Source organism: Dipodomys ordii, unplaced genomic scaffold, assembly GCF_000151885.1.
Source record: "Dipodomys ordii isolate 6190 unplaced genomic scaffold, Dord_2.0 Scaffold26, whole genome shotgun sequence".
NCBI lineage: Eukaryota > Metazoa > Chordata > Mammalia > Rodentia > Heteromyidae > Dipodomys > Dipodomys ordii.
The window spans coordinates 10,666,291-10,692,541 of NW_012267242.1; the positions used below are offsets into that span (position 1 = coordinate 10,666,291).

Genomic DNA, 26,251 nt, shown 5'->3' on the forward strand with positions numbered 1-26,251 from the left:
TGGCACTGTGGCTCAAGTGGTAGAGTGCTAGCCTTGAGCTGAAGAGCTGAGGGACAGCGCCCAGGCCCAGAGTTCAGGCCCCACGACCGGACCCCCCCCAAAAAAAAATTTGAAATACAACTACATAAATCAATCATTGCCTAAGAACTTGGGGTCAGAAAGAAAGATTATTGGAGAAGCACTAAGAATACTGAAGAGCTCCTTATTTTTATTGTAGTGTGTGTGTATGTGTGTGTGTGTATGTGTAAACAGCCAATTATACTTTAAATATGTTTGATTTATTGTATACCAAGTATATGTAAAATTGCGTTTTGTTTTTAATTATATGGAGAAATGAGAAATAAAGAGATAGCATTTAAGCTGTACTCTGAAAAGATGCCCTTGGATTAAAAGAAAGCTCTGGACATGCCAAAAAGGAGGGGAAATTCAGCCCAGTCTTGAAGAAAAGAATATGGACTTAGAGGAAGGGGGGAAATTAACCATTTTGACTACAGCAGAAAATCTATACAGTAGAATACTTATACGGAAAATGATACACAAATGGGTGGTACATCTTTGTTCTCTGGAGCATGTAGAAATAAAGGCAAGGAACTTGAGGACAAAAAGTTTATTGCAAAATAAGAGAAAGATCACCCAGAATAAAACTGCAGGACCTAGGAATCAGTCCATTTCGCCTGTCAGGGGTGGGATTGTCTCCTCTTATCTCCTTTGCCCCTGAGTTTAGTCCACCCTCAGGACGTATTGGTCAGTTTGATTTAAAGGCAGGAAGAGCTCAACTGGACAGGAGTGGTTTGGGTGATTTTCCAGGAACAGGAGACTAGGAAGGAAAAGGTCAGTATCCAGAAGTGCTGCTAAGGAAGTAGTGTGGAGCCTCCCAGCTGTCTGCTGAGGAGGCTGGTGGGAGGGAAGACAGTGAGCTCTCTGGGATGCTAAGCAAACCCTGGGGGATGGGTTACAGCACAGCTGCTGAAGGGCACTGAGAGCCGCTTTTTCCCTCAAAAAAAGGAGACTGTGGAAGGGCTTAGAGTATCCAGCTTTTAAAAAGTGGACTTTAGGAAGTGGCGCTGTGGCTCAAGCAGTAGAGCACTCGCCTTGAGCTGAAAAGCACAGGGACAGCACCCACGCCCAGAGTTCAAGCCCCAGGACCGACAAAAAAAAAAAAAAGTGGACTTTAGGGCTAGGAAGATGGCTCAGTGGTAGAGCGCTTGCCTTGCATGCATGAGGCCCTGGGTTTGATTCCTCAGCACCACATAAACAAAAAGAAAGAAGCCAGAAGTGGCGCTGTGGCTCAAGCCGCAGAGCGCTAGCCTTGAGCTGAAGAGCTGAGGGACAGTACCCAGGCCCAGAGTTCAGGCCCCACGACTGGACCAAAAAAATAATAAATAAATAAATAGTGGACTTTAGCCAGGGCGCTGGTAGCTCACATCTATAATCTAGCTACTCAGGAGGCTGAGATCTGAGGATTGAAATTCAAAGCAATCCTGGGCAGGAAAAATCAAAGATTCATCTCTAATTTATCACAAAAAGCTGAACTGGAGGTGTGGCTCAAATGGGAGAGTGCTAGTCTTAAGCAAAAGAGACCTAGACAGCACCCAAGCTGGAGTTTAAAGCTTAAGCCTCATTAGGGGCATACACACACACACACACACATATACACACACAGTGTGCTTTAAACTGCAGTTCTGCAGCTTGATGAAAATCCTAAACAAATCACTTAAATCCCTGAAATAGCCCTGTCCTCTTATCAAACTCAGGATTGATGGCTTACAAATATTCATCCTACAGCTTTTCCAAAGACCCAACCATAGGTGGCTGTATATGTTACCATTTTTGGGGCGCCAGTATAAAGGGGTGCTGTCCCTTTTAGCTTTTTTGTCCAAAGCTGGTGTTCTACCACTTGAGCACAGCTCCACTTCCAGCTCTTTGCTGGTTAATTGGAGATAAGAGTCTCACAGACGTTTATGCTCAGACTAGCTTCAAACCTCCATCCTCAATCTCTTGAGTAGCTAGATTACAGGGGTGAGCCACCAGTGCCAAGCTGCTCATTTCATTTATTGAAAAAACTAAAATAAAATAAAGTGCAGGGTCTGGGAAGGTGGCTCAGTGGTAGAGCGCTTGCCTTGCATCCATGAGGCCTTGGGTTCCGTTCCTCAACACCACATAAGCAAAAAAAGATGGAAGTGGCGCTGTGGTAACAGAGTGCTAGCCTAGAGCTGAAGAGCTGAGGGACAGCGCCCAGGCCTAGAGTTCAGGCCCCATGACCAACAAAATAAATAATAGCATCAGTGGCTCATGACTGTAATCCTAGTTACTTAAGGAGGTTAAGATCCAAGGATCATGGTTAAAAGCCAGCCCAGGCAGGAAATTCCATTAAGACTCTTACCTGCATAGAATTAACCAGAAAACCAGAAATAGCACTGTGGCTCAAAGTGGTAGAGCACAGCTTTGCGTGAAAAAGCTCAGGGACCGCGCCTAGGTCCTGAGTTCAAGCCCCGTGACCAACCAAAAAAGAGAGAGAGAAAAGAAAATACATGTGTAATAAACATGATTTACTCAGTCTGTGACAATGGCTTTGGATTCATGAAACCCCCTGTAATCAACTATAAAAGCCCTGAGACAAAGCTGAGTTGAACAACTGAGCAGAGATAGAAAGCAAGGCTTGGACAGAAATTCCTTTCCTGAAAAATCTGTAGGATGGGGCTGGGAAGGTGGCTCAGTGGTAGAGCGCTTGCCTTGCATGCTTGAGGCCCTGGGTTTGATTCCTCAGCACCCATAAGCAAATAAAAAAAGAAAGCCGGAAGTGGCGCTGTATGGCTCAAGTGATAGAGCGCTAGCCTTAAGCTGAAGAGCTGAGAGGCATCGCCCAGGCTCAGAGTTCAGGCCCACGACCGGACCCAAAATAAAAAATAAATAAATAAATAAAATCTGTAGGATGTGGGTCAAGTGGTAGAGCATATACAGAGCCTGGATTCAATTCTAAGCCCCACCCCACACACACACACACACATAATTGTCCTAGCATGAGATATAAAAAGTAGGACAATTACTTTGTTACATGTTGGCTGCAAAACCAGTCTACCAACCAACCACATACTTTTTCTCAATATCTCTAAGATATTAGCTCCAGTCTGGGAATGCGGCTTAGTGGTAAAGTGTTTGCCTAGCATGCATGATGCCCTGGGTTGGATTCCTCAGTAACATATAAACAGAAAAAGCCAGAAGTGGCACGGTGGCTCAAGTGGTAGAGTGTTAGGCTTGAGCAAAAGAAGCTCCAGGACAGTGCCCAGGCCGAGTTCCAGCCTATTTTGCAGACCCTTTGAAAAACAAATGTGGTGATTGTAATTCAAAAGCTTATCTGAGTGGAGAAAAGAAAATCAAGAAGAGGGAAAGTTATAAAAGAAGGTTCTTTCCAATGGCCAATATAATGAAAATACAAAAAAAAAAAAAAAGAATGCCCTAAATTCTAGACGAGAAAAATAAAAGGAGGACCTATTTCCATCTCTTTTTATTTTTATAAAAATAAAAAATCAATACAGCTCCTCCACCCTAACTACTGCAAAAAGGTGATTAAGGACAGATTTTTTTTAGGAGCTCCAAAAACATTTCCATTTTTCATGTCTTCACATATATCTAATGGAATTGAACAGTGACCCTCAATCCACAAGCAATTATGAAAGGAATGGGCAGAAAAATTAATTCAGCAAACATTCAATAAGTATTATGTGTCCACTATGCACTCGTTGGCACTAAAGATACAAAGAATAAACAGTCCAGCAAAGCCTTAAAAAAGGCTTGAACAGAAAAACCCTGAGGAACGAGAAAGCAAATGAACCACTTTTCAGACAGCTGCTGCTAGAAAGACAAGACAGAAAAGAAATGTGAATTCCTGAACGGAAGGCTTGGACAGGCAAGGTCTCTCGGACATGACTTTGGACCAGTGCTTTGCAGTCATCTGGCGCCACAGCATTTCAGAACATGAAGTGCAAGAGTCAAGAATTTCAACGCCCCAATGACAGCGGTAACCAGTCTACATACTCACAGAGGCGCGGATTTTTAAATATTTCATGTAACCCAATCAGGAAAGGATTGGCACCCCCCCTACGCTCCGGGCGGGCTCTGCCCCCAAAACCGCGGGCCCAGGAGCCAAGGAACACCCAACCGACTGCCAAGCTTTAATGGCACAGGGCTGTCCCAGTCTCACTGGATCTATTTGTCCCAGGATCTGTAAATCGTGGCCCAAGAACCCAGTATCTCATTTGACGGTGATAAAACACACCCCAACAAAGCCTCCTGGTCACCAGCCTTGCGATGGGGGAGTGGAAGGGAAGAGAAGTGAACACACAGCATCCAAGATTCCAACAAGAAAGGTAAGCAGCACAAGAAAATAAAAGACGCGCTCTAGATTAAAAGGGAGACCCAGTCAAGCGCCAGGGATTCCAATTTTCTCATGTATTAGGGTATGTGTGCTGTCAAGCAGGGCCCTTACACGAAAACAACTTGCTTCGCAGAAAGCACGTTAAGAAAATACAAGTGAGTAAAGCTCTTTTCTGGTCAATAGGTGGGTGGCTCTGAAAAGAGCCTTTAGGAAAAAGCGACTGCTGCGCGCCGAGCCCCGGAGGGACTCACTTGGAGCTGGTGTACTTGGTGACGGCCTTGGTGCCCTCGGACACGGCGTGCTTGGCCAGCTCCCCCGGCAGCAGCAGGCGCACGGCCGTCTGGATCTCCCGCGACGTGATGGTCGAGCGCTTGTTGTAGTGCGCCAGGCGCGACGCTTCGCCCGCGATGCGCTCGAAGATGTCGTTCACGAACGAGTTCATGATGCCCATGGCCTTGGACGAGATGCCGGTGTCCGGGTGCACCTGCTTCAGCACCTTGTACACGTAGATGGAGTAGCTCTCCTTGCGGCTGCGCTTGCGCTTCTTGCCGTCCTTCTTCTGCGCCTTGGTGACGGCTTTTTTGGATCCTTTCTTAGGAGCCGGAGCGGACTTGGCCGGCTCAGGCATGGTTTAAGAAATAAGACAGACAAATAGCAAAAACAAACGCAGGTTAGCGAGGGGAAAAGAAGTATGAGGATGGGCGGGCTTGATCCTTTTATAACTACCTTATGTAAATCAGGCTTCAAAAAGTGTTTCGTTTCTATTGGTTATTGTAGAAACGTTGCTCTTCCCCCCGCCCCCACTAAACTTACGTAACAAGGACGACTCTGGACATTATTGGCCGTTTCTCCAATCATATTGAGACCAATGAAAAGCCGGTTCCTAACCCCACCCCTGGGAAAGCTTATAAAGGCTTGGCTTTCTCTAAGTCCTATTTTGCTGTGAAATTGTGAGCTGCCGTACTGAGTTGTTGATTTCTGTCATGTCTGGCCGGGGTAAACAAGGAGGCAAGGCCCGCGCCAAGGCCAAGTCGCGGTCTTCCCGCGCCGGCCTCCAGTTCCCGGTGGGGCGCGTGCACCGCCTGCTGCGCAAGGGCAACTACGCGGAGCGGGTGGGGGCCGGCGCGCCGGTGTACATGGCGGCGGTGCTGGAGTACCTGACGGCCGAGATCCTGGAGCTGGCGGGCAACGCGGCCCGCGACAACAAGAAGACGCGCATCATCCCGCGCCACCTGCAGCTGGCCATCCGCAACGACGAGGAGCTCAACAAGCTGCTGGGCAAAGTGACCATCGCCCAGGGCGGCGTGCTGCCCAACATCCAGGCCGTTCTGTTACCAAAGAAAACCGAAAGCCATAAGGCCAAAAGCAAATGATCCTGATGCCAAAATAAACCAAAGACAAAAGGCTCTTTTTAGAGCCACCCAAGTCTTCAAAAAAAGAGCTAATACGCTATCGTGATCAGCCCTTCATCCGAAACTTTGGTGGCTCTTAAAAGAGCCTTTTGAGTAAATAGAGGTAGTGCCGAACCTAATTACTTGTTCTTGCCCGGCTTGTGACTCTCCGTTTTCTTAGGCAACAAGACAGCCTGGATATTAGGCAGCACGCCGCCTTGGGCAATGGTGACACCTCCGAGTAGCTTGTTGAGCTCTTCGTCATTTCTTACTGCTAGCTGCAAATGGCGCGGGATGATGCGCGTCTTCTTGTTGTCGCGGGCCGCGTTGCCCGCCAGCTCCAGGATCTCGGCCGTCAGGTACTCCAGCACCGCCGCCATGTACACCGGCGCGCCGGCCCCCACCCGCTCCGCGTAGTTGCCCTTGCGCAGCAGGCGGTGCACGCGCCCCACCGGGAACTGCAGGCCGGCGCGGGAAGACCGCGACTTGGCCTTGGCGCGGGCCTTGCCTCCTTGTTTCCCGCGCCCTGACATGGCAAAAAGGGGGGAAAAAATGCTGCAACAGCTTTTTCCAAGGAGAAGGGTGTGCAAAGGGTAACCAATTTGATGTAATTTATAAGAGCTACCAGGAGGGGTGAAGGGGAGACGTCTAATTGGCTAGAAGAGGAGTAGGGCCAGCCAATAGAAAAGCAGGAAGGAAGGTGGACCCCCCCCTTTCTTTTGCATCCTGCGGTATCCGGAAATGACGCATCTTAAAAGTTCTCACCAATCGCTGAAAGCCACCTTAAAGCTCCTCATTTGCATGAAGAATTCTTAAAGAGAAACGTTTAAAACAAAAAAAACACACAAACACTTTTACTGAGTGTCAATTTGTAGTACCTCAGAAAGGTACTTGTCTCCATCTTAAAGCAGAAAAATCCAAAGGAGGATCATAAATACTACAGGTCTCAAATAGCTGGATGACCACTTCCATCGAAGGTATGGCTTCTGCAGTTTGTTATCTCCTTGAGCCCTAGCTCAGCTTTTCTGTCATATCACAGCCAGACCGCCCCCCCCCCAGTTAAAAAAATATATACAAGGCTGCGTGATTATCCGCAATTGAGTCGCTGGCTCCGCCGCACCCCCACCTTCTGCTCACGGGAATCGTTAGATACACAGCTAGCAGTGATAATTCCATCGTCTCAACCTCCAGGAGGCATCTGTTACCTCCTTACGAGCTCCCCTGTCTTTTGATCGGTCGTGGGGCTTGAACTCCGGGCCTGGGCGCTGTCCCTCAGCTCTTCAGCTCAAGACTAGCGCTCTACCACTTGAGCCACAGTGCCACTTCCAGTTTTTTCTGCTTATGTGGTGCTGAGGAATCGAACCCAGGGCCTCATACTACAAGGCAAGCACTCTATCATTGAGCCACCTTCCCAGCCCCTGCTCCCTCGACTTTTAAAATGTCATCCTGTTTTTTTTTTCCCACCTGCGTTTATTCTGCTATTAATCTGCCCACCCCTAAATCCCTGATCCCAGATGAATGCTGTCCTTTTATCCACCTTTTCACACCTCCCGAAGCAATTTACCCACTGGCAACTAACATCCAAATTTGTTGACTGTTGGACACTGCTAGCACATCTATCAACAAGCTTCTTAAGCATTCTAATGTAAATCATGCAAAAGCCCTCCACTCTCTTCAGTCTTCCATCCGAGATTAGCACTAACAAATTTCCAGATACCAAAGCCAGAAGCTACTAAACTGGTTAGTTATTTAATATACTTTGTTTGTCTGCTGAAATATCCCTTCCTCAGATTTTAGCAGCAGCCCCCAAGGGGGGAATTTCGCCTCCAGACTCTAAAGGCTAGTAAGAACCTCTACACACACACCCTCTCCCTTAAATCTCTCCAGCCCTTGCCCTGGGCTCACATCTGTAATCCTAGCTACTCTGGAGGCTGAGATCTGAAGATCGAGGTTTAAAGCCTGCCAGAACAGACTAATCTGAGAGTGGACTCCAATTAATCAGCAAAATGCTGCAAGCAGAGGTGTGGTTCAAATGATAGAGGGCAAGCCTTGAGTGGGGTGAGAGGGAGGAAGTTAAGCATAAATCCCTGAATTCAAGTTCAGGTGTGGGCACACATACACCCCTCCAGAAATTTCTTATGTTTCTTCCTCCTTAAAGTCTCAACCATAGGCATTCTACATTCCCCACACTGTTTTTGCTGATACAAAAAAGACTAAGATTAAATTACATTCTTTGAGTTGTTTTCTAATGTTCTCTTTTTTCCAGGCCTTTATCCAATCAGCATTTATTGGTCTGATATTGTGCAATGGGAATACTGATAGAGATTAACCCAAAACGTCTGTGATTAGATGCCACTAGAAAATAAAGCCTGGTGAAATCTGAAGTTCAATTAGTTAATATTAGTTATCTAGAGATTAGTCTGTCCTGTAGTCTCTCTTTCCCTCCATTTCAGTACCCTGTGCTAAGAAAAGGGATAAAAAAGATTATATTGAATTTACTATTAGATAAATCCTATCTGTGGTGGAGCCTACCTACCAAGGACATCTGTCTACCTCACAGATAAACTGAGAATATAAGAAATGAAGCACTTGACAAAGGTCATAGAGCCACCAGTCACCAGTGGCTCACACCTGTAATCCCTGCTACTCCGGAGGCTGAGATCTAAGGATCACAGGTCAAAGTCAGTTCAGGAAGTAAAGTCAGTGGAACTCTTTATCTCCAGAAAACCTGAAGTGGCTCAGAGTGGTAGAGCACTAGCCTTGAGCAAAACAAGCATCCAGACCTTGAGTTGAAGCCCCAAGATCAACCAAAAAAAAAAAAAAAAAACAGCCACGTATTAACCCAGGTTTCCAAATCCAAAGAATATGTTCTTCACTGCTTCATTCATATTCTTCCACTAACTGGATGTCGGGTTTAATGAAGTCACAAGTTATCCAGCCTTGTTTTCTTCCCCCTTAGAAGAAGAGAGTGTTAGAGTTAATATCTTAGATTCCATGCAAAGCCATATTGGCTATATCTACATAGACCAATGTCCATCAAGTTCAATTACTGTCTATTGCTCCCCAGAGTTTCCTCCCCAGGATTTTTACCAGAGCTATTGTAAAGGAAATAAAACAAGCTGTTGTAAATACACACCATCACAAACAGGCTGAATCTTATTTCCTTTGATACCTGTGTGATTGTTCACTACAGGCAACTGAGTTCCTTCCCAGGCAGTTTAATTAAACATTTATTTTGCACTCTAGCTCCTTTCCACCATTCCAACTATAGTCTTCTCCCTTCCCCTCCACTTCTCCCATTACTACTATATCCCATACTGCACTGCAGGTCATTCATGAAAAGAGCTTCTGAATGCTGTGCTTCGTCCTTCTTTTGACCTGGCAAAATTCTCATCTTCCAGTTTCAGTTCAAATACCACTCCTTACATGAAGCCTTCCCCACTTCCACACAAACACCCTCTGTGTGCCCTCAATGTTTGGCTCATATCCTAGTGACAGCATTTGCTACTCTTGTGCTTTTTTGTTTGTTGTCAGTTGTGGAGTTTGAACTCTGGGCCTGGGCGCTGTCCCTCAGCTCTTCAGCTCAAGGCTAACACTCTACCACTTGAGCCACAGCACCAGTTTGGGGAGTGATTTGTTGGAGATAAGAGTCTCACGCACTTTCTGCCCCGGCTAGCTTTGAACCGTGATCCTCAGATCTCAGCTTCCTGAGTATCTAGGCTTATAGGCGTGAGCCACCAGTGCCCAGCTTACTCTCTGTGTTTTGTGGTTTGGTTTGGGTTTTGTGCTGGTACTGGGGCTTGAACTCAGGGCTTAGACACTGTCCCTTAACTTTATGACTCAAGGCTGCAGCTCTATCATTTGAGCCACACTTCTACTTCCCCTACTCTCTTTTAATATTGGCCTCATCTTTCTACAACCACTCTGGGAAAAGACCCCCATGTCTTCATATTCAAATTTATTTAGTCCTTCTACCTGGCTGGGGGTATTTTTGCCAGTCCTGGGGCTTGAACTCAGCTTGGGCACTGTCCCTGAGCTTCTTTTTGCTCAAGGCTAGCACTCTACCACTTGAGTCACAACACCACTTCCTGCTTTTTCTATTTATGGGGTGATGAGGAATCGAACCCAGGACTTCATTCATATTAGGTAAGCACACTACCTCTGAGCCACACCCCCAGCACTAGCTGGCTTTTAATATAATACTTCATCCTAGAGTAGTCCTGGATCAAAATATTTTAATTGTATTTTATTGTGGTTCCTGTCTGTAGCTTTTATACTTATTGAGCTAGGTGAATATACCTGGTCATGTCAGTGTAGCAACTCCTAATCTTTAGTAGACAGTGGTTCTAGATGGATAAAATTGGTGAGGACTACAAAAACCCAGGTTACCTTTCAGACTTCCTTTTACCAGATATACCTTTAATTCTTTCGGTATCTATCCATTCAGGAACAAGTACTATATTTTTAATATTTCAACAGAGAAAGATTTAGACAGCCCCTCTAATCTAATAACTAATCTAATAATAATCTTATAACAAATCTTATACTAATCTTTTTTTTGGGGGGGGGGTCCAGTTGTCGGGCCTGAACTCTGGGCCTGGGCACTGTCCCTCAGCTCTTCAGCACTTTACCACTTGAGCCACAACACCACTTTGGCTTTTTTTTTTTCTGCTTATATGGTGCTGAGGAATTGAACCCAGGGCTTCATGCATGCAAGGCAAGCGCTCTATCACTGCACCACCTTCCCAGCCCTCTTATACTAACCTTATAATTTAACCTCAAAAAAGTTGGTGAGAGAAGAACAAAAAGAGCTTTTTGGGAACTCTGAAGCTGAGCTATAAGATCTGGAAAGGGTTAAGAGGTTGGAATGCTACCTCACTAGTGCTCAGAAGGCTGAGAACTGGACTATGAAAGTTGCGACAAAGGAAGTAAGGTAAACATCTGCATTACAGTAAGGGAGTCAGTTATCACTATGTATACAAGCTCTATTTCTTGTTAATGTAACAACAAAATATGTTGAAACCTTGTTTTATGCACCCTGTACTAAATAAATAAGCTTGCTTATATGAACTCAGGATTCTTGTGCTTTGAATCCCCTGACCCCCACTTGATCTACTTACTCTGTTTGTGTCTATTCTCATTTCTCTGGCTCCTGTATCCCATCAAACTGTTCCAGGTTGCAAAGAGCAACAAGAGCTTAACCACTTTTTCAGTTTATTTCCTGTCTTTAACTTATGAATCTGGCCCTTTTGATATTAAAAATAATCTATCTATATAATTATCTATGCATCCTGCCTCATACAATATATATATTAGAAACATAAAACTGGTGGATCTAATAGGTGTTGCTTCTAATATTCAAATTTTTGGTGGGTTTGAATTTTCATTTTTTGTTTTGGTTTTGGTTTTGGTGTTTTGTTTTGTTGGTTGTGGGACCCGAACTCTGGGCCTGGGCGCTGTCCCTCAGCTCTTCAGCTCAAGGGTAGCACTCTACCACTTGAGCCACAGCACCACTTACAGCTTTTTCTGCTTAGGTGGTGCTGAGGAATGGAACCCAGGGCCTCATGCATGCAAGGCAAGCGCTCTACCTCTGAGCCACCTTCCCAGCCCTGCTTTCTGATTTTTGTTTGTTTGTTTGTTTACTGAGGTTTAAGTACAGGGCCTTTTTCTTGCTTGATAGGCATGCTACCATTTAAGTTATGCCCCAGCCCTTCTAGTTTTATTTTTGGGTAAAGACTCCTATTTTTTACTGACCTTGGACTTCATTCCTCCTTCTTATGCATCTCAACTGGCTGAGGTCACAGCCTATCTACTAAGCCCAGTTTATAGGTTGAGATAGGAACTTGCTAAATCTTCCCCCAGGCTTGCCTCAGAGCTAGGCTAGAGTAGATGAGAATTGTAGGTGCATGAGCCACCACACACAGCTCATTAAAATTTTTCAAAATGTTAATTTGGGGAAAATATTTAGTAGATATAAAAATATAAAACATTAAGAGCATCAAATAAAATTTAAAATTATATTATCTTGGGAAAATCTCATCTTGGTTACATCTTTGGTTAAAACTTTCATTAGCGGGGCTGGGAAGGTGGCTCAGTGGAAGAGCGCTTGCCTTGCATGCATGAAGCCCTGGGTTCGATTCCTCATCAGCACATAAGCAAAAAGAAAAAAGCCGGAAGTGGCTCTGTGGCTCAAGAGGTAGAGCGCTAGCCTTGAGCTGAAGAGCTGAGGGACAGCGCCCAGGCCCAGAGTTCAAGCCCCACAACCGGAACCCCCCCCCCAAAAAAAACTTTCATTAGCTTCCCACTGGTCCTAATAAAGACAGTCCCTAACAAAACCATACCCTGGCTACTGCCCCACTGACCCACTGACATCCCTGCCCCCTTGGACTCCAACCCTACATAACTACACCCTAACACTCCAGAAAAAAAAAAAAAAAAACTAAAGGTATTACACAGTCAAGAGTAGGAACAAAAACAATGCTACCAGAGTCCATTCTCCTTCACAAAAGTGAAACTAGAAAATCCTAGATGGCCCACATTCTAGACTGATGATTAAAACAGTAGCCTTTACAGCCTCTTATGGAGCACTCCTGATATCAAGGTCAAACAAGTATCTTGAGCAGTAAGGACCACTATATGGCCCACCATTGACTTCACCTGGAAGGGTGAACAGGCTTGAAAGCCCATCTTCACTCTCTCAAAAGCACAGGCAGATGACTGTCCTCATCCAGGCAGGCACTTCTGTCATCAAACTATTTGGGGATGATCAACAGGGGAAGAAAGGGTCTTTATCCCAATTGCCCACCTTGTGCTTCCTGGTGTTGTACTTTTACCTTCATAAATCCTTGTGGTTGTCCTACTCTCTGTGGTTCTTTCACTGTATGTGGGGCAGCATCCTAATCTGCACATTGCTCCCAAAGAACACAAGACCATTTGGAACAGAGGATCCTCTGGAGCATCCCATCCACTAGCAATAGAACGACTTCCTCAGAGCTGGGAAGGTGGCTCAGTGGTAGAGTGCTTGCCTTGCATGCATGAGGCCCTGGGTTCCATTCCTCAGCACCACCTAAGCAGAAAAGGCTGGGAAAACTGTGGCTCAAATGGTAGAGCACTAGCCTTGAGCTGAAGAGCTGAGGGACAGTGCCCAGGCCCAGAGTTCAGGCTCCATGACCAACAACAAAAAAAAAAAAAAAAAAAAAGAATATTCTGTCTACTACTAGCGTTTTTGCACAGGACTAGGAAATTTATTTTTGTGCTGTCTCTATTGAACTATTTGCCTAAATCTCCTCTTGGAAATTCTCTTCACCAATTCTAACAGGCTTCCTCAGAAAACTATGCTTTGTCTTATAATAGCACTTCACACACATGACAGCAATTGTCTGCCCTCTATCTTCTCTAGTATTGTGTAAACTCAGGGTGCTTTGTTTTGTTTTGTTTTTTACTCCAGTAAACAAAACTGTGGGGACCCACAACAGTCAGGTACTGAAGATATACAAAGGACTTGTGTTTTCTTGTACATAAAATGTAAGACGTTGATGAGCTAAAATATCTACGTGTGATTAAAAATTAGATGGAATTAAACTCCACCCCAATGGAACTCCACCCCAATGGAGCAGCTCTCTGCAGGAACTCAGACTTAACCACCTCAGGCCACGCCTCGAGTTGAGAGAAACAGAGACTACAATTCCCATGAACCCTCGCGGCATCGCGTGGCGCCGGCCGCGAGCTCGGACGCGTAGCTAGCCGCCGCTGGCATTACTCGGGACGTCAGGACTGCGTCTCTCGAGGCGTCGAGAGCCCGTCCAGGTTGGCTACCGGAGCAGAGGTAAGGGAGGCTGGCCTGCAGGTAGAAAAGGGTCGCCCTGGAGTTCGGGTAGGGGTGGCACAGGGTTGTACCTGCTGTATTTTTGCTTCCTCCGACTGCTCCTTCCCGGCGCCGGTTGTAGCGCACGCACCTGGCGCGCCGGTTACCTGTCCGCAGCTGGAAGTCACCGGCACCCAGGGCCCCGCAGCGGGGACGCGTGTCTGCCTGCCGGCTGGCGGGGTGGGCGCCCCGTGGGAGCCGGGTGGAGGTGAAGGGCGATGAGTGTTTGGGGGCACCCAGGGTGAAGGGTAAACCGGGACTTCTTCCCAGCGGCCCTCCCTTCTCCATCGCGGATGCCGAGCGTGGCGCTGCTTCGACGCCTGGTGCCCATGGCCACCCGCGTCTGTTCGTCCCGGGGCTGCGCGGGATCAGCGACCATCGGTCCGGTCGAGGCTGCCATCCGCACGAAGCTGCAACAAGCCCTGAGCCCCGAGGTGCTGGAGCTGCGCAACGAGAGCAGCGGCCACGCTGTTGCCCCGGGCAGTGAGACGCATTTTCGCGTGGCCGTGGTGAGCTCTCGTTTCGAAGGACTGAGCCCCCTGCAACGGCACCGGCTAGTCCACGAGGCGTTGTCGGAGGAGCTGGCCGGGCCCGTCCATGCCCTGGCCATCCAAGCCCGCACCCCCGCTCAGTGGAGGGAGAACCCTCAGTTGGACACTAGCCCTCCCTGCTTGGGTGGGAGCAAGAAAACTCGAGGAACCCCCGCCCCCTAAGAGATGGGGAGGACCAGGATCTGAAGGGGCTGGGTGAGAATGAACTACCTCAACACTTTGGTTTGTAATGATGAGGACCCTTGGGCCCCATTCAGTTGAAGCATCCATGTTCTCTAGTAGCTTGTTTTTCCGTGTGACATTGTCCATAAGGAATTGCACTACTCCTGATTATTAAAACATTAAAGACAAGTTACCCTATGAGGTATGTTGCTGCGTACTTAATGCCAGTTCATTGATGCTACAAGGGTTACAGGGAGAGAAACAGGAAAAAAAAAAAAAAAAGCCAGGTGCTGATGGTTCACACCTGTAATCCTAGCTATTCATTCAGAAGGCTGAGATCTGAGGATCGTAGTTCAAAGGCAGCCCTAGCAGGAAAGTCCGTGAGACTCCTATTTCCAAGTAATTGCCAGAAAACTGGTAGAGAGCACTGTGGCTCAACTAGTAGAGCACTAGCTTTGAAGCAAAAGAGCTCAGGGCAGTTCCTATGCCCAGTTCAAGCCCTTCAACAGACATAATAATACAATAGACTAGAGAAAGGGTTCGTAGGACTAGGAGGCAGGGTAGCTCCAGTGGAGAACAGGACCCAGAGTTCAAACCCCTGGTAGCAAGAGAGATTTTTTTTTTAAGGTGGAAGGTAAGGACCTACTTGGAACTCAAAGGAAAACAAATCAGACAGGAATGGTATTTCTGAGAAGAGAAAGAAGTAGAAACTGGACAGGGCAGTTGTATAGACAAAAAAGTTTTTGAACTTCGTATTAGTGAAATGTTTTGGGACTTTGTGTATGTGTGCTAGTACTGGGGCTTTAACTCAGAACCCGGGTGCCATCCCTGAGCTTTTTTGCTCAAGGTTAATGCTCTACCCCTTGAGCCACAGCTCCATTTCTGGCATTTTGGGTAACTAATTAGAGGTAAAAATCTGATGCACTTTCCTATCCTGGTTGGCTTTGAACCAGGATCCTCAGATTAGCAGCTAATATTGCAGGTATGAGCCGCAGGCACCCAGATAATATGTTTCTTTAAAGGTTCATTAGAAGATTTGGAGGAAATTTGGTTCTGTTTTGTTTCTAAGGAAAAACAGAAACATCTTAAACATTCTACATTTTAAATCTATGAAAGGAAAAGTCAGAGTGGCAAGACCAACTTAGGAAGTGTGCCATGTTATTCTGGCTGGCCTTCAGCTTGGGGAGGGAATTGTTGACCACCGCTCTCACTCTTCCTGGTCTGGCAGGATGGCATTAGATATGCTGGAGAGGCAAAGAAGCAGAGCCAGTTTGGATTTTAAAGATTAGTTTCCTTTTATTTTTCATCAATATTTTTTCACTTCATTTTTCACATCAACAGAGTTGGGTTGAGAATCTCCAGGACAGGGAGGGAGGCGGATGAGTCTCCCCTGAGACGCAGGGGAGAGGGCTGCATCCAGCAAATAAAGGGTGAAAGGAGGGAGGGGGGGCACACACTCAGATACTGGGCACTGAAGGAGAAGGCAGTCCTTTGAGCACAGACACCAAAGAGTTAAAACAGTCACCACCTGGTTCAGGGTTACAAAAGTGGGGAATGACCATAGGGGCACCAGACAGAGCATGAGGGTGAATCTGGATTTTCTTTTTTGTTATTTTCACTTTTTTCCTTTTAACTTTTTTTTTTTTAACATTTTACAAACACCTAAAAACTACAATACATCACAGCTACTGTGGGAGTGGGAGGAGGGCACCAAAGCAGCCACGCAGAGTAGAGCGGGACATGGGCAGCTTCACCTACAGAGGCTATTGTGTGGGTGAGATGGGGAAACTGAGGCTCTGGTCCCTGCCTTTGGGGTCCCCCACTTACTGCCCAACCTCTCCTCTTGAAAAAGAGTTGCCAGGAGGGCCCTTGCCCCAGCTCCTTGTGCTTTTTGATCTGCTGGTGTGACCCTATATGCCTGGTCTCTTTCCTTCTCTCGTTTCACCATCAGCTAGGAGACAGACTGGGGCAAGAGAGGGAACTGTGCTCTTTCTAACTGTGCTATGGTGAGTAGGTGGAGCCTCTCACTCCAGAGGAGGCCCTACATTTAAAGGAAAGAGACAGGCCTTGTCAGGTGCCCTTGGGTTTCACTAGGCTACAGGACTCACCTTGGCCTGGCCTAGGACTCCTCCCTCCTAGGTTCAACACAGACACAAAGTTCAGGGAGGTACTGTGGGAGGCAGAGCGTGTGTCCATTGAGATCATCCTTGGCTTATAGTTGATAGGACAGTATAGTGGTACCCCTCCCCCATGGCACATACATCCACATACATAAGTGTACACATACATCCACACACACAGTCCTGCTGAGCTGCCTCAGAACTTAATATCTAAATAAATAAGGATCAGAAAGGTAATTTCATAAAATCCGGGCTTCATACTTATAGCCCAAATTGAGGGGAAAGTGGAGGCCAGAGGGCTGAGGTTTATTGCTACTCCCCCAGCATCCAACAGGAGGTGTGAGAGGGCACCCGAGACCCTTCAGACTTGAGTTCTTTTGGTCCATAGTCTACACTCAACCTCAGCCCCCAACGTAATATCCATGGTTTCACCAGGGCCTAGGCAGAGGAAATGAGGGGAAGGCAGGAAGCCTGTTCTGGAACCCCTGAGCAGGGAAGCAAGGGCCCCTCACTAACACTGGGGGAGAGAAGGTGGGGCTCAGCCTTCTCTTGTGCAAAGTCAAGGGTGGTAGGAAGTGGGGAGTGCTTCATCCCACAACTGGGGTGAAGGCGCCTTCCCTGTAGTCCCTGCCCACGGGGGAGGGGGGAAGGGGTCACACACATGCACACACACACACACAGCTAAGACACCAAACACAGGAGTGGAGAGTGAGGGTTCTGGGGGGCTAGGATGGCAGGGCAGGGAAGGGGAAGAAGGAGCTGTTGGTCTCACAGTGTGCCTGCCATCCCTAAAACCCCAGAGACCCCCTCACTGCAGCACCTGCCCCCGGGTCTCAGGAAGCTTCAGGGCCAGAGAGCTGCCAAGGGCAAGGGCAGCTGAGGCGAAGAGGATGGGGGCTGCCTTGGTGATGCCCACAAAGGATGTGAAGATGCTGATCCCCAGCACTGCTGCCAGCTTACACAGGGCATTCAGGAAGCCGAAAGCTGTGGTTCTGCTCGGGAGAGCCCCAGTGCCATGTGGAGGAAGGGCCCAGGAAGGAGACAATGAATAGGACAGCAAGGAAATGAAATGGTGGAAGATGGCAGGCCATGGGCACCAGGAAGATGAAGGATGGAGAGATCACGGAAGGGAAGGGTAGGCATCAAAGAATATAGATAAATTGGGAGGCAAAGGGGAAAGGAAACCAAAAACAGGTTAATAGGTAAAATTGCAATGATTACACCCCTTCCTCACCCCATTTCTCCCCTGCCCTCCAGGCCCTAAGCCTGGTGCCCTGCTCCTCTCACACCCATAACTACCTCTTGTCAGAAGGGTACAGTTCGACTGTTAACACGTCCAGCGCATTCCAGGATGCAATACTGACTCCCCCAAAAAGACAGAGCAGAGCGATCATGGCTGACTCGCTGTTCCCAAAAGACAGGAAGAAGCAGGAGACACAGGACATCACGCTGGAACCCGCTGCAGCCAGGACAAGAGAGAGCAATGAAGCCCACCCAGGACCCAGCCATGGCCATCAGCTAACTCTGGGACAACCAAAGGAAGGATTTTTTTTTTTTTGCTTGTCCTCACACTCCCTTGTAACTATTAGTAATATCAGCAGCAGCCACAGGCCAAAAATCTTGATGCTTTTCATGTGTTGATCTCCCTCATCAATCCTATGAGGCAGTTACAATGATCATTTCCATGTTGCAGGTGACAACCAGGCTCATAGAGGGTAAATTACTTGTCTAAGGCAGGTGGTAGAGCTGAGATTCAAAACCATGCCAAAGCGTGTGTCCCAAACACTTGTTATCCTGCCTACCTTCTTTGCCCCCTTAAAGAAAGTTCTATACCAGGCCGACCCCATCCTATAGAAAACATGAGAGGGAGATAATCACTGGTCAATCTCTTCCACAGTCCACTGTGGGAAGCCTATGGACAGTGTCCTCCAACCCCCTAGCTCCCCATCAGTTCTGATCAGCCATTGCCCTTCCTCTCCAGCTTACCAAGCATCCTGAGCCTGCCAATCTTGTCCATGAGCAGAGCAGATACAATATTCCCAGGAAGCACAGCCAGCGTCCCCAAGAAACTGACAAAGTACACCATGTAGGCACCTTCGCCCGTCCCTGTTACATCTAGCGGGCATCCCTCCTTATTGTGCAGGAATGTGCTGTTCACCAGACGGCTGTTGACAAACTTGTACTCAAATAGGTCTGGAGGGCGAAGGACAAAACACAAACTGTGAAGGGAAGCTCCACAGCTTTAGGCTCTGCATTTATGGAAGTTAGCTGTAGGGGGCTCTCAAAATAATCCCTCTTTGCACTCATTGCAAAATATTGAGTAAGATCACCATAGGAATTAGGAAGCTTTAGAGCCGTAAATGACCATAATATCTCAAACAGTGTGACTGTTTCCAAGGTTTCTCTCCATTAATCTTTGCTTCTTGTTCACTCCCTGTACACCTGAGCTGGCTATAAGCAGCCGCCATACTATGGGACTAAGAAATATACTTCTGGGCTGGGAAGGTGGCTCAGTGGTAGAGCGCTTGCCTTGCATGCATGAGGCTGTGGGTTCGATTCCTCAGCACCATATAAGCAAAAAAGAAAAAACCGGAATTGGCGCTATGGCTCAAGTGGTAGAGCACTAGCCTTGAGCTGAAGAGCTGAGGGACAGCGCCCAGGCCCAGAGTTCAGGACCCACGACCGGACCAAAAAAAAAAAAAAAAAAAAGAAATATATTTCTGAGGAAAATATGAAAAACAACTTTTTAAAAGTCCTAGCCATCCTCTTTTTTTCCTGTAATGTGGGAAAATCTCACCCAGTATTCAATTTAGAAGTGAGAAGCTTCAGTCTCAGTCACAAAACCAGCATTTCATATTTATTTAGTTTAAGGAACACTTGTTAAGTAAATGAATACAATGGTTCTCAACCTTCCCCAATTAATAGTCTTTTTATATTCTTTTTTATTTTTCTAAGAACCTCGTATATTTCATGTGTGTGCTGGTCCTGGGGCTTGAACTCATGGAAGAGGACAATGAAGAAATGTAGTATTTTTGCCTTCTTCAAAAGTATTTTACAACTCAGGCTCTGGTGGCTCACATCTCTAATCCCAGCTACTCAGGAGAGTGAGGCAGGAAAATCTGTGAGCTTATCTTCAATTAACCAAGAAAAAGCCAGAAGTGGAGGTATAGTTCAAGTGGTACAGTACTAGCCTTGAGGGAAAAAGCTAAGAGACAGTGCCCAGGCCCTGAGTTCAAGCCCCAGTACCAGAACCATAAAAGAAAATAAAAAAAGTTAATAATAGCTCACTGAGTTATTATCATTCCAGCTAAAAGACAAAGAAACATTTTTGTTAGATATTCTATCACAAGAAAATAGCCAATGTCCAAATGGATTTTCCACACTAATGGTGGCTAGCCAGTGAGCTCCCACAACACCTACTCCTGGGCTCTCAGCTTGAAAGCTAGTGAATGAGGAAGTGTCCTTCTCTCCTCATTGGATCTACCAGCCCTTTAGCTGACACCCACCAACCGCGCCCACCCCCCTCCCCCACCTTACCAGTGTTATAGAATACAGTATTGATGAACGTGCAGTTGCGGAAGAATGTGTTGCTGGAGGTTACATCTTCAAAATAACACTCTTCAAACAGGGAATCCTCAAAAGACACTGACTTCAGACGCAGCCCAATGAACCTGTAAGGCCAGGATGATGAGACCCTTCCCCTTCATCCTCATCCCTTCTCCAAGACTCACTCCCTTAAGGGAAGTTATGGGAAACTCAGCCTTGAGTAGAAATTGCCGTTTCAATACCTTCCCAGAGTCATCAAAGAGACAAAAGGCACACGACACACAGGGGAGGGGTGAGATTTAAAGGTCCCCACATACTTGTCATTGAAGTACTGCCCCCCTCGGTGAATCTGATTCTCCAGCGTGAAGTTAAAAGTCACATGCTCTACCCGCTCCCCAGGGAACACTTTAGTGCGGGCTGCGTAGTCCACTGCCTGGAGATGGCGGATCATGTCAGGAAACCAGACAGTCAGGCCATAATAGCTGGAATGAAGGGCAGTGTAATCAGTCAAACCCTATTAGGGCCTCAGTCTCCTCCAGACTCATCTCACACTCCTCCCTTCCCAAATGCTTTGGTTCTGGGGACTTCCATGTTTTTGCATGTCATCGATTATTAAAAAAAACATCTCTTCCCTCTGCCTAAAACACCTCTCCCAACTTCTACTTCTCAGCCTGTCTCACTTCCTTCCATTCTTCAGGATTTAGACCTCCACCCCACAGGTTCCAAGTGTTCCCATAGCACTACGCACTTCCTCCATTGTGGCCCCATCATGCTGCTTTATAGCTAGTTCTATCTATCTCTGCCCAAAATGTAAACTCCATGAGGAGTGAGACACATCTACTTTGTCCCAGTACATTACTTATTACCTGCGCAGAATAGAAATGTAATACTAGTCAGCCTGAAATACAAGTTTGTGCAAGGGAGGGAGGGATGGAAGGAGACAGGGAGAGAGAATGGTCCAGACATGGATGGAACATCAGGAAGGGACATGAACAATGCTTTCCCTTGTTATTCATCCCCTTTATTCCTAATTTCATTTCTCCTCCAGCCACCTCAATGCACATAACCACAGCCACCATATATCACCCAGTTCAGCCAACACCTCACCTGAATGACATGGTGAACCACACACCCATCATCATCAGAGTGATGCGTCGATACTCTGGCCCGAAACAGGAGAGAAAATTCCCCCAAACCTATAAGGGACAGAGCACGAGTAGTAACTTGTAGCACCCAAAGATCACTATTTTTGTCCTTCTACATCTCAGTTCACCCCTCAAGGAGCCCTCCCTTCCTTCTCTCCCTCCCCCACTTCCTTTCTTTCTCCACCACACATCTCCCATTACCTGTCCCCCCAGGCTCAAGGCTCGGACCCCCCAACGCTGGTACCAGGTCCCTGTGTCTGACTGGATCTCAATCAATTCATCCTCTTGATGAATCGTCTTAATGTGGGTAACCTGGATGGAATCAAAAGAAGGATGAGCAATCACATTGTCTGTATTTTCCAACCCATTCCAAGTGTCTCTGTTTCCCCAAAGTAGAAAAATGGAAGAGGGGATATAACCCCTGAGAATGTCATTGATCGAGAGTTTAACCTGAGATGGCTAGGAAATTGGGGAGCATCCAGGAAGACCAAGTGAGGGCTGGCATTTTCAAGGCTTGGGGGCTCGAGTGGGGAGGGTTGTAACTTACTGAGAATACTCGCTCAGGATGCCCCTTGGCTCGCATGTTGGTATCATGAACCTGCTTCAGCACCATCCAGGCCTCATCATGCTTCCCATTCTAGAGCCATAGACATGATCCCAACATCCATGTCAACCCCTCCAGACCCAGGATTACAGAACCTCTCTAATCTGGCTTCAGAAGTCCCAGATGCAAAATGACTCCCGCCCTCAACCCCCACCTACAGCAAGTATCAACCTAAGCTGGGGTCCGGCAATATGTAATCAGACTTGAGTAAGAATGGAGGTCTAGGGGGAAAATCCAAGCACAAGTTCTAGTGATTTCTTAGTACAATGAACAGAGAAAACTGCAGACAAGGGCAATGATGGGCAAGTGTGTAGTCAGTGAAGGGGTGGCATCTTAACCTTGCTCAAGCCAGATAGAACTGAAGAGGGAAGACGTAAGGGGTAGGAATCTAACTGCAGCTACAAAGTAAGAGCCTGGGTCAGGGCCCCAGCCTACAAAGTCTTAGCTGAGAATATTCTTTGGTGTATTCATCCATGAAACCCCTCTGGATAAAATTACTCAGAGTGCAGAGAAGGAGAACATCCACACAGGATCCCGCTAAACCCACAGTGACTATTTAAATATAGGGGCTTTTGCTGCCTTCCCACCCCACCCCATTCAGCCCAGCCCCATTCACCTCCAGGAAGAAGCGAGGGCTCTCAGGCTGCGTGGTCAGAGCCCCGATGGCAAACACAGAAGGAAAGGCGCAGACGAGGACAAAGACCCTCCAGCTATGGAACTGGTAAGCAGAACCCATCTGAAAACTCCAACCTGCCAAAGACAGTCACAGCATCAGCAGAGAGGCCCAAGGTGGGAGCTCCCACCATAGAAAGGAGGGAGTCTAGAGAGTGTCTTCTGAGGGGTGCTCACCATAATGGGGGATGATGGCCCAGGCCATAGCGGCTGCATATACTCCACCAATCATCCAGAACATGCAGAGCCAGCTTAAATGTTCCCCACGTTTCTCCTGGGCCAGAAACTCCGAGAAATAGGAGAAGACAATGGGGATAGACCCTCCAATCCTGGAAGACATTGGAAAAATTCAGTATTTAGGAAATGGCCATATTCCTTCATTCCTAGTCCCCTAGATCCCCGAGTCCTTTTTATCTTCCACACCTTTTTAAAAAAAAACTCCATCTCACATACCATGCGTACAAATTGCCCTCACCACCAGCATCAAACACCCGTTCTTGGGCTAGTGGGAAACAGGCAAGCAGGTCTCAAGGGAAGGGGGAAAAACCCACATTAAATATTAAAGGCAACCACCAAGTTAGGAGAAAAGGAAGATAACTGTAGAAAATGGAAACACTCCTGAGAAAGAAGGAAAATATGAGGGCAAAAAAATGTGATGGCGTAGCCCAGAAAAGAGCTTGAGATGAGGGAGCACCAGTGAGAGCCTGCCCGTGCATGGGGAATGCAGGCAGAGTAGCTCAAGGCTTCAACTTCTTGCCAGTTTGGGTGTCAGCAAGGTTGTTGTCAAATGCAGGGAAAAGGTAACATCTAAGAGAGGGTAACTCTAGGAACCACAGAGCACAGGGCTAAGGCCAAGGTCCACTAGGCCTCTTGATATGATGAGTTCTCAGAAAGAGAACTCATTTGGGGGACTCAGGAGTGGATCAGACATGGAATGATATTCTGGATGGCAGCAGGCAGGCCCTGGATGAAGAAGCTGTCTGAAGCTGGTGGAGAAAACAAAACACAAAACATTCGTTCATTCATTCATTCATTCATTTCACAGACATGTAAGGTGCACTTATGCTTGCAGTTATACTGAATTCCAAAGGCAGCAGCAACCAAGGCACAATCCTTTCTTTCAAGCGTCTTAGAATGTGAACACTCACCCAACCCCAGAGAGGAGGCGACAGAAGAGGAAAGTGCCATAACCCTGGACGAAAGATGAGAAGAAAGCGAAGACACTGTTGACTGAGAGTGAGATGAGCAGACACTGTCTCCGACCCAGCCGATCAGCCAGACCTCCCCAGAGGAAGGCTCCCACCATCATGCCTAGGTAGACGATGAGGCCTGGAAAGGGGAGGAGGAGGAGGAAATCAGAAGCAGAAGGAGGATGAGCAAGTACGTCTCAATTCACCCAGCAACTAAGCATTATAGTAGCTGAAAATGGGATAGAATGGATGGAGGATCTGAAGAGCATCTAGTAGCTGTTTACCCAAAGATAAGACAAGCCAGTGAGAGAAGATGGATTGTATGAGCAAATCACTGTAGACCACCGATTCAAAGGTCAGAAGGTGGAAGATAGATATGGGAGAACCCCAAAACTTCTCTTCTCTCTCCTTTCCTTTCTCTCTCTCTTTCTTTCTCTTTCTCTCTCTCTCTCTCACACACACTCACACACTCACACACACACACACCTTAGTTCACATACAAGGAAGAATGTCTAGGTTCCCACATCCTCCCTGGGTTCTTTCTACCCACCCTTCTTTGATGCAACAGGTCTCTTTTATTTCTTGAGAAAGGGACCCCAATTTCTTTAAATCTTCCCAAGGTATCTCTCACACAAAATCTGTTCTTTACTCCTTCCAGTCCCAATACTTCTGGTCCTAAAACTCCCCAGTTTATTGCTTCCTTCATAAAATCAGAATTAGAGTTGATCTTAAACATCGTCTACTCCTCCAAACTTTTTATCCACACCTAAACCGAGCCTGCATCTTTTCTTAGTGAGTCTTAGAGGTTTCCCCCTCAAGGTCCCTATCAGAAAAGGACATCAGATCCTACTCAGGATCTACATCAGGCCCCCTAAACACTCCCAAACCTGAGGAGTTCTTACCTCTATTACCCCAAACTGACCATCCCCCAGTGAGCATGACTACTGATGGATTTTTCCCCATTCAGGAAAAAGGAACAGAGAGGCTGTGGAGAAACACTAAACAATGACCCAACTTACCCTGGGCCATATCCTACAGAACTAAGCAAACCATTCCCCACCACCTAGCCACTAGCCCAAGCCCGGATCCAGCTACCCTCTCTCAACCTCTTTCACGTGCAACCTCTTCCAAAAGAGGGTGTGTGTGAAAGAGCAGTGTGCAGAGGAACTCTAGGCCCTCTGGGGACATGTTGGAAGGAGAAGGAGAGTCCACAGGGGCCTAATGGGAAGGATGGAGACAAAGATGTTTCCGGAGTTGAGAGTAGAATAGGGCTGCAATACCCCCGATTGGTCTTACCCAGCATTCCTTTGTTGGAGTCAGACAAGCACATGTCTTTCTCTGCACTGGGCAACACGAAGCCCACCACAAAGACCTCCACACCATCAGCCATCAGTGCCAGACCAAGCACGAAATAGAGCGTCCACTGGAATCGGCCGTGGCCACACTCCCGAAGGATGGTTTCATACTGCTGGGCCAGTTCTTCACGTTCTTTCCGCCTCTGTGCCTCCCCCCTGCCCCCGGGAGGACCCTCCCCATCGCTCAAGCCTCCTCTCACTCCAGCCAGGGGTGCCCCATCTGCCATCCTCTCACTTTTGCCGCTAGATTCTGCCCGGGGAATACCCTGATACTCCCCCTCGTAGATCTCATCATCCTCGTCATGGCCCTCGGTGGCATCACTGGATGCGCCACCTTCCTCCTCATCCTGGGCCCCTTCTCCACGGTAATAGCCATCAGCAGGGGCAGGGAAGTCATCGTCATCCTCCTCCTCTTCAAAGCGGGAATAGGATCTTCGAGAATACTCATCCTGGACTCTGTCCAGGCCCTTCACCACTTTCTTGGTCGCATGCTTCTTGACTTCCTTGGCAATGTCTTTGGCCCCACGGATGAAGGCTGCCCGATCTCGGAAGCCCTCTTCCATGATCGGGCTTTGGACACTTCACCAGATCTGCCTCCTTCTCTGGTTGCTTTTCAAGTTTCTGCTCAAGGACGGGTAGAGTCAAGAAGATCCCTCCCCAAGGTGGGAACAGGTTCCAGAATCTTTGGACTCAGGATAAGAGGAAATAGGAGCTGGGAAGGAAAAGGGCTTGGATCTACATTGAGTTCAGAAGGGTGAGTGGGGAAGGGAGGGAAGGAACAGGGGGATCAGAAGGGAAAGGGGAGCCAGGTTGGTCTGGGGAGCCAGGGTCACTCAGGAAGGGCTGCGTAGTTCTCTTCCAGGAGCCTTTGGAGACCTGTGAAAAGTAAGAGAGAGAAAAAGGAAGCTGTGAGTTGTAGGACAGTGACAAAAGCTAATATAGAGGCCCTCTCATCCCAGAGCCTCACCTGGGCCACACCAATACAAGTCCTCTTGCTTTGAACTCAGAAGCTGCGGCCATGAAATCTGCTCAGGAACCACAGCTACCTACTCCAGGCCCTTTTCTAACCCCTGCCCACATCCAATTCAGACATCTCACTTTATCACCAACCTGCAAGAAAACACAGGTGCTGAGGGTATAGCTCAAGCAGTAGAGCACTTGTCTAGCAAGTGTGAGGCCCTGGGTTCAATCCTCAAGAGTGGAAAACAAAAAAAAAAAAAAAAAAAAAAGCTAAAAGCTCCCTTAGACAGCCTTGGGTTAGAAACCACATGACCTA

The 26,251-nt window shown here is 47.4% G+C and overlaps 5 protein-coding genes across 6 annotated transcripts in view; 2 read left to right on the top strand and 3 right to left on the bottom strand.

Annotated features, from left to right (window-relative positions):
• Nucleotides 1-4,445: 4,445 nt before the first annotated feature.
• On the bottom strand, nucleotides 4,446-5,046 carry LOC105984866 (histone H2B type 2-E). The gene has a single exon (XM_013015180.1). It carries the CDS (start codon nucleotides 5,001-5,003, stop codon nucleotides 4,623-4,625), a length of 381 nt encoding a protein of 126 aa, XP_012870634.1. The 5' UTR covers nucleotides 5,004-5,046; the 3' UTR covers nucleotides 4,446-4,622.
• A 312-nt stretch (nucleotides 5,047-5,358) lies between these two features.
• On the top strand, nucleotides 5,359-5,830 carry LOC105984865 (histone H2A type 2-C). Its single transcript, XM_013015179.1, has one exon. It carries the CDS (start codon nucleotides 5,359-5,361, stop codon nucleotides 5,746-5,748), a length of 390 nt encoding a protein of 129 aa, XP_012870633.1. The 3' UTR covers nucleotides 5,749-5,830.
• Nucleotides 5,831-5,833: 3 nt separating this feature from the next.
• LOC105984864 (histone H2A type 2-B) lies at nucleotides 5,834-6,335 on the bottom strand. Its single transcript, XM_013015178.1, has one exon. The coding sequence runs from the start codon at nucleotides 6,297-6,299 to the stop codon at nucleotides 5,907-5,909; it is 393 nt and encodes a 130-aa protein (XP_012870632.1). The 5' UTR covers nucleotides 6,300-6,335; the 3' UTR covers nucleotides 5,834-5,906.
• A 280-nt stretch (nucleotides 6,336-6,615) lies between these two features.
• Bola1 (bolA family member 1) lies at nucleotides 6,616-14,541 on the top strand. The gene is made up of 3 exons (XM_013015176.1): nucleotides 6,616-6,743; nucleotides 13,337-13,591; nucleotides 13,901-14,541. The coding sequence occupies exon 3, from the start codon at nucleotides 13,924-13,926 to the stop codon at nucleotides 14,341-14,343; it is 420 nt and encodes a 139-aa protein (XP_012870630.1). The 5' UTR covers nucleotides 6,616-6,743; nucleotides 13,337-13,591; nucleotides 13,901-13,923; the 3' UTR covers nucleotides 14,344-14,541.
• Nucleotides 14,542-15,673: 1,132 nt separating this feature from the next.
• Nucleotides 15,674-26,251, bottom strand: part of Sv2a (synaptic vesicle glycoprotein 2A) — a 14,456-nt gene continuing 3,878 nt past the window's right edge. The window contains exons 1-13 of one of the 2 annotated variants that reach the window (XM_013015042.1): nucleotides 25,191-25,676; nucleotides 24,917-25,148; nucleotides 23,579-23,759; nucleotides 22,608-22,759; nucleotides 22,375-22,508; nucleotides 21,702-21,791; nucleotides 21,356-21,466; nucleotides 21,117-21,205; nucleotides 20,327-20,491; nucleotides 20,001-20,134; nucleotides 18,450-18,656; nucleotides 17,763-17,922; nucleotides 15,674-17,455 (exon numbers count right to left, since the gene is read on the bottom strand). In XM_013015042.1, coding sequence (XP_012870496.1) covers nucleotides 17,272-17,455; nucleotides 17,763-17,922; nucleotides 18,450-18,656; nucleotides 20,001-20,134; nucleotides 20,327-20,491; nucleotides 21,117-21,205; nucleotides 21,356-21,466; nucleotides 21,702-21,791; nucleotides 22,375-22,508; nucleotides 22,608-22,759; nucleotides 23,579-23,759; nucleotides 24,917-25,148; nucleotides 25,191-25,538 — 2,187 coding nt within the window. In that variant the 5' untranslated portion in view covers nucleotides 25,539-25,676 and the 3' untranslated portion in view covers nucleotides 15,674-17,271. Of the gene's footprint in view, nucleotides 17,456-17,762; nucleotides 17,923-18,449; nucleotides 18,657-20,000; nucleotides 20,135-20,326; nucleotides 20,492-21,116; nucleotides 21,206-21,355; nucleotides 21,467-21,701; nucleotides 21,792-22,374; nucleotides 22,509-22,607; nucleotides 22,760-23,578; nucleotides 23,760-24,916; nucleotides 25,852-26,251 lie in introns of those variants that run through there. The other variant, XM_013015041.1, reaches the window with a different exon arrangement.

Coding starts and splice junctions, on each gene's coding strand:
- LOC105984865 (XM_013015179.1), top strand. CDS start 5,359: ATGTCTGGCCGGGGTAAACAAGGAGGCAAGGCCCGCGCCAAGGCCAAG.
- LOC105984866 (XM_013015180.1), bottom strand. CDS start 5,003: ATGCCTGAGCCGGCCAAGTCCGCTCCGGCTCCTAAGAAAGGATCCAAA.
- Bola1 (XM_013015176.1), top strand. CDS start 13,924: ATGCCGAGCGTGGCGCTGCTTCGACGCCTGGTGCCCATGGCCACCCGC.
- LOC105984864 (XM_013015178.1), bottom strand. CDS start 6,299: ATGTCAGGGCGCGGGAAACAAGGAGGCAAGGCCCGCGCCAAGGCCAAG.